The following is a 5,698-nucleotide window of genomic DNA, read 5'->3' as shown; positions in this document are numbered from 1 at the left end:
TATATATAATACACTAATACCCTTGTGTATGTCATCAGAAGTAATCATTTACTAAAAAAAATTTAAAATAGGACAACCTCTTTTCACTTCAACATTTTGCATTCTCATTTAGCTGTAAAAAAAACTTGCATTCTTTCTTCCACACACTCAAAACTTCAAAATACTACAGAGATAAAAAGAAGATAAACTCTATTGGCATTAGATATACATATAGGACCCAAAATTTAAAAAGATTACATTCTAGCCCAATCATTGAGTTTAATTTGATTTAAGCGATACAGGCCTCTTGTTGGTTCAGAGTCGGATGGCTAAAAGAGCCAATCTCGGCCCATTTAAATAAAATGGGTTTAAAACAGCCCAAACCCGACCCATTCAGCTTCGCTGGCGAGTCTCGGCGAGAACCGGAGCGAAGAGAACGACGACTTCGGCGAGTCCCATCTAGAAGAAACGGTCCACGGCGACATCGTCTCCATATCGGAGCAGTACTCACGGTCCGACCTCGACCCGGTTTTTCTCCGGCGGCCACCACCGGTCTTGCTCTTCCTCAACCTAAACTTCGGCGTCGGGAAACACCCGAGCCCGGCGAAAGCAAAGTCGGGTCTGGGTTCGGACTCGGATCCGGGTCTGACCCGGTCGTGGCGGTTGAGCTGCCACCGCTCGGAGAAAGCGCGCGGGGTTGAACGGAAAGAAGGCGCCGGAGAGTAGAGTCCGGATTGCGACGACGGCGGCGGCGGTTTGAGCTTTGACGGAGTCGGAAATGAAGGAGCGAGGGGAGATAGAGAGCGGCTCTTGGAGCTTGAGATGAAAGAAGACGACGGTGGAGATAGCGCCGGCGGGAGAAGCGACTGAGAGCGAGACAGTGGTTTTAAACGGAGAGGAGAGAGTTTCTTGGGAGGCTGAAGAAGAGGAGTGTCTCCGTTTCCGGGTTGAGAAACACGGGTCTTGGGTACACCGGGTCGGACCTCCCAGCTGAAAGGTACGGATCCTGGTCTCTTGAAAGAATCATCGACGGCAGCAGCAACAATAGCCATAACGGTTTTGGTTTATGCTCACAAGAAGAGATATGAAAACAAAACCAAAGAGAGATAGATGGATAGAGAGAGATGAGACTTGTGACTTTGGATTAAGAATTGAGTTAAATGTCTTTATATTAAGACAAAACACATGAGATAGGATAGGAGAGAGAAAGAGAGATGAGAGGCGAGATTAGAGGAGGTGGGTGGCGGGAGAGATTAGAGAAGTTTATCTGTGTATTTGACTTGTTTCTAATTTGTCCCCACCATTAAACATAACCTTTTCAATTATACAATGGTCACCATATAATATAATATAATATTCAAATTTTCAAACTCTAATTGAGATTGTAACACCCACATAAAAACCTGGACGATAAATACATCTTTCAATCCAGGCCATGAGAAATGCTTGTTTTATTCAGTTTTTGGTATATAGCACAAAGTATTTGGATTTTAGCAGTCACGCATGAAAGATGCTTGTTTTTATTCAGTTTTGGTATATAGCACACAGTATTTTAACTTTTAGCTGATAACACATGATGGCCTTGTGATGATATATGTGTGTATAGTAACAGGTCGGCAGAATTAAAAGAGTTCAAATATTCAAGTGCTCTAATATAGTGTTACAGCACGCGGTCTTTCATGATTTAGACGTGAAAGTGGAAAATGAAACCAAATCAAAAATAAAACTGTTGGTAATTCAAACTTTGAAATGATCATCAATGTCACAATGACCCCTTTTCCCTACATGAAACGCAAAAGGTATAACCACTTAAAACCTTCTTCTGTCTCGTCTGCAAAAGATTCCAATTAAGTCATTAGAAACTGTACAAAGGCATGATGATGACATTTGTCACATAAAGGTCAAACCAAACTTCCAACGACCACCATAGAGTCAAGAAGTGGAGCTTTTCTATTGGAATTGTGGAACGAGCACAAAATTTGTATTGCTTGCCACGTTCAGTAGGCACTCATCAGCGCCGGCTACAAGACTCTTCAAGTCTTAACTCATAAAAAATTATGTAGATTACTACTCCCCTGTTTCATAATGTAAGTAGTTCTAGCAAAAATAGTTTGTTTCATAATATAAGTAGTTACATATTTCAATGTACTTTTTCATTTATTAGATATTGTGTCACCAATGAAATAATGATAGGTTTTTTTATAATTGGTTGAAATTCATTGATTAAATTATATATATATATTTTAAATAACAATTTTTTTTAATATTCGTGCTTTTAGACAAAACTACTTACATATTGAAATGGAGGGAGTATAAGATATTTTAAACTAGAGGGAACGAACACAAACTGATCAGCAGATTCTTCTGATCATGAAAGATGAACTTTATACTCGAACACACAACAACACATCACTTGAGAGCAGCCTCTTAGCATACTTTACCACTCTAAGGGTCGAATGATAACATGTGAATTGTGAACAACTGCAGTCCAGTGTAAATAATAACAAAAATATATAGATAAATAAGTATATGTAAATATGTAAATATAAACATTTGGAACCTAAGTCTCCCACAAATAAACAAACAAATCAATCACATATTCACCCATAATAAACTATATATTTTTTTTTAAATTAGCACTCTTGTTTTCCAAATTTTGATATCTAGATTTCTTCTAATCCTACATTTCAAAAGCTGAAGCTATATTAATCCAGACATTTTTTATTTTGAAACATAATCCAAACAATTATTAAACTACGTTATACATGGAAGGTATACCAGGCCTTTTTAACGCTCTTGTTGAAAACCCTCCTTCTCTTCAAGAAGGTTTTACTGGACCTACGTTTTTTCCCGCTCTTGTATGACACTCTCTATCTTGTAAAGAAGGTTAGTTTACGAATGCTTTCAGTATAATAAAAGTTTCGCGCTCAACAATAGTGGGTCCCCCATCTATTAATCCAATCGCGTAAGTCGTAACGGTTTTTGACTTAATCCAACGGCCAGGATTAATTCATTTATCATTGATAAATAGAAATAGTAACTTCCCATTTCTCTTCATCCTCTTCGTTGTTTGTTCTTCGTCTCTCTCTCTCTCAAGATCCCTCCCTCGCAGAAGAGAAACCCTAACTCATCTCTCACCGGAGAAGAACGACGAATCCGCCGCCGAATCGGAGATCTTCCACTCCCTCCTCAACGAAAATGACTTCCTCGTCGTCGTCATCGAGGAATCTACCCAAAGAGAATCCAATTTCTCGCCCGAGCGTAGCCAAAACCCGAGCCCCACTCGGCGACGTCGTAAACCGCCGTAATCCCCTAGGAGACATCACGAACCAGAAAACCGGATCTAGAATCTCCGCTCCGTCGTCTACTCTCGTAAGTTAAAAACTTCTTCTTCTTCTTTTCTCCGCCGAGTGAAATTAGGGTTTTATAATCTGTATAAAAAAACTCGTTCCGTCTATTTGAAGGTGCGTTGTTCGAATAAGATCGGGAGATCGAAGAAGGCATCGAAACCTCCCAAGCCAAACGCGAAATCGAACCTACTCGTTCCTTACGAAGACATCATCGAATCGCCTCAACGTAACGCAGAGTCAGATCTGGGAAATGATGCTGATGAGGTTGATGATATCGATAGTAACCTCGTGGATCCACAGCTCTGTGGTGCCTTTGCTTGTGATATCTACGAGCATCTGCTTCTATCCGAGGTTGGGAATCGCTTTTACGAGTTTCAACAACTAAAAAAAAAAACTTGGCTCTGTTTTCTGAGTGTGCTTGTTTATTATTCTCTGTTAGGTAAAGAAAAGGCCTGCTTTTGATTACATGGAGAGAGTTCAGCCAAACATCAATGCTACCATGCGTACTATACTCATTGACTGGCTCGTGGAGGTGAAAGCGTTCAGTTAAACTGCATTTAGATTTGATGAGGCAACAAGAAAGAACGTTTCTTTTATAGATTTTTTTTCATCAAAACCTACATTACAGGTTGCTGAAGAGTATAGGCTTTTGCCTGAGACGTTGTACCTGGCGGTGAACTGTTTGGACCGGTATCTTTCAGGGAATGTGATTACCAAGCAGAACCTGCAGTTGCTTGGTGTTTCATGCATGATGATTGCTGCGTAAGAAATCTATCTATACACTTTTTACTCTTGAGGTTTTGATACTTTTGGCTTCTTTTAAAAGTATGCAATTTTTTTTTTTAACTTGCGGACTTGATGAATTTTCAGAAAATATGAAGAAGTGTGTGTGCCTCAAGTGGAGAGTTTCTGTTACATCACTGATAACACATACTTAAGAAACGAGGTTTGTGTTTAATTTATTGTGGACAAGCTCTTCTTCTTGTGGGTTTCATATATGCAAAGTGTAATACATCGTTAATGTTAAATCTTAACAGCTTCTGGAAATGGAGTCTTCTGTTCTGAATTACCTAAAGTTCGAATTAACAACTCCAACAGCAAAATGTTTCTTGAGGTAGCTTCTGATCATATTGATGTTATTACTATTTTTGCGTGTGTGTGTGTGTCCCTGCTGATCCGACTTGTTTAAATTGTTGGTTAATTAGGCGCTTTGTTCGTGCTGCTAAAGGCAAAACTGAGGTATAATGCTATATAACAATTGAAGATGAATTATTTACTCAACTGGTGATGGGTTTATATACGTTTCTAACTGTTTATTGCTGTTTATTAGGTTCCATCACTGCTGTTTGAGTCACTAGCGAGCTATCTCAGCGAATTATCTCTCTTAGATTACGCTATGCTTCGCTACGCTCCATCACTTGTCGCAGCCTCTGCTGTTTTCTTGGCACGATACATATTGCACCCTTCAAGAAAACCATGGGTATGACAAATAAACTTTATTTACAGTCTTTAGTTTGTTTAACTCAGTGTTCTAACAAACCTGTTTAAATTTGCGTTTTTTTTGACAGAGCTCTACGTTAGAGCATTACACATCGTACAGGGCTAAACATTTGGAAGCATGCGTTACGAATCTTCTTCAGCTATGTCATGAGAGTCCCTCAGCCGATGTAGTTGCAGTCAGAAAGAAGTACAGTCAAGACAAGGTAACATAACACTCCACTCCACTTCTTTTGTTATTTATTATTAGTATCTTCATGTAATTAAGATAGTTGAAATGTTTACTCTTTTTTTTTTCTTCTATTTTTGGCAGTACAAGTTTGCAGCAAAGAAGTTTTGCCCCACCTCACTGCCACAAGAGCTCTTCCTCTGATTTGGGTTTCTTGGTGCTTCCTTTTGTTTTTTTCCTCTGTATTGTTGATAGAAGAAACTCACTGGGTCAGAGACCAAATGTATTCAGTTCGATTGATGTGTAGGACCAATGTAATGAACATAACAACAATTAATAAAAAGGAAAATCCAACCACGCTTCGCAAGAATTAACTGATAGGAACTATAATCAAATATATGAAACAAAGCATTTGCTTATTTTATTCAACTGTGAAAATGCCATTACAAAACATAGCTACAATAATAAGATTCTCAAACTTCTGGTCTTGTGGAGGAGGCTTGATGTGCCCTGAATCGGCAAGAAAATGTGTTATATCTTTTATTCAAATGGTTCGAATTATATATTTTTGGGTCAAATTTGACGTTAATTATGAATATTATTTTTCAAAATCCAACCATGCATTCATCTATGATAAGTACTCCCTACGCACACGTCCTTCTGGATGGAAAATGAAATGATGATTGCTATTTGTCTCGAACAT

The 5,698-nt window shown here is 38.7% G+C and overlaps 2 protein-coding genes across 2 annotated transcripts; one reads left to right on the top strand and one right to left on the bottom strand.

The window, feature by feature from the left end:
• Positions 1–172: 172 nt before the first annotated feature.
• On the bottom strand, positions 173–1,234 carry LOC108828488 (uncharacterized). Its single transcript, XM_018602199.2, has one exon. It carries the CDS (start codon positions 1,029–1,031, stop codon positions 348–350), a length of 684 nt encoding a protein of 227 aa, XP_018457701.2. The 5' UTR covers positions 1,032–1,234; the 3' UTR covers positions 173–347.
• Positions 1,235–3,045: 1,811 nt separating this feature from the next.
• On the top strand, positions 3,046–5,339 carry LOC108826284 (cyclin-A1-2). The gene is made up of 10 exons (XM_018599671.2): positions 3,046–3,351; positions 3,444–3,680; positions 3,769–3,861; positions 3,958–4,091; positions 4,200–4,275; positions 4,367–4,443; positions 4,535–4,568; positions 4,660–4,809; positions 4,898–5,032; positions 5,140–5,339. The coding sequence occupies exons 1-10, from the start codon at positions 3,178–3,180 to the stop codon at positions 5,197–5,199; spliced, it is 1,170 nt and encodes a 389-aa protein (XP_018455173.1). The 5' UTR covers positions 3,046–3,177; the 3' UTR covers positions 5,200–5,339.
• Positions 5,340–5,698: the final 359 nt, after the last annotated feature.

The sequence above is a fragment of the Raphanus sativus genome, unplaced genomic scaffold (assembly GCF_000801105.2).
Source record: "Raphanus sativus cultivar WK10039 unplaced genomic scaffold, ASM80110v3 Scaffold4491, whole genome shotgun sequence".
Lineage (NCBI taxonomy): Eukaryota > Viridiplantae > Streptophyta > Magnoliopsida > Brassicales > Brassicaceae > Raphanus > Raphanus sativus.
This window is presented reverse-complemented; position numbering and strand designations above follow the sequence as displayed.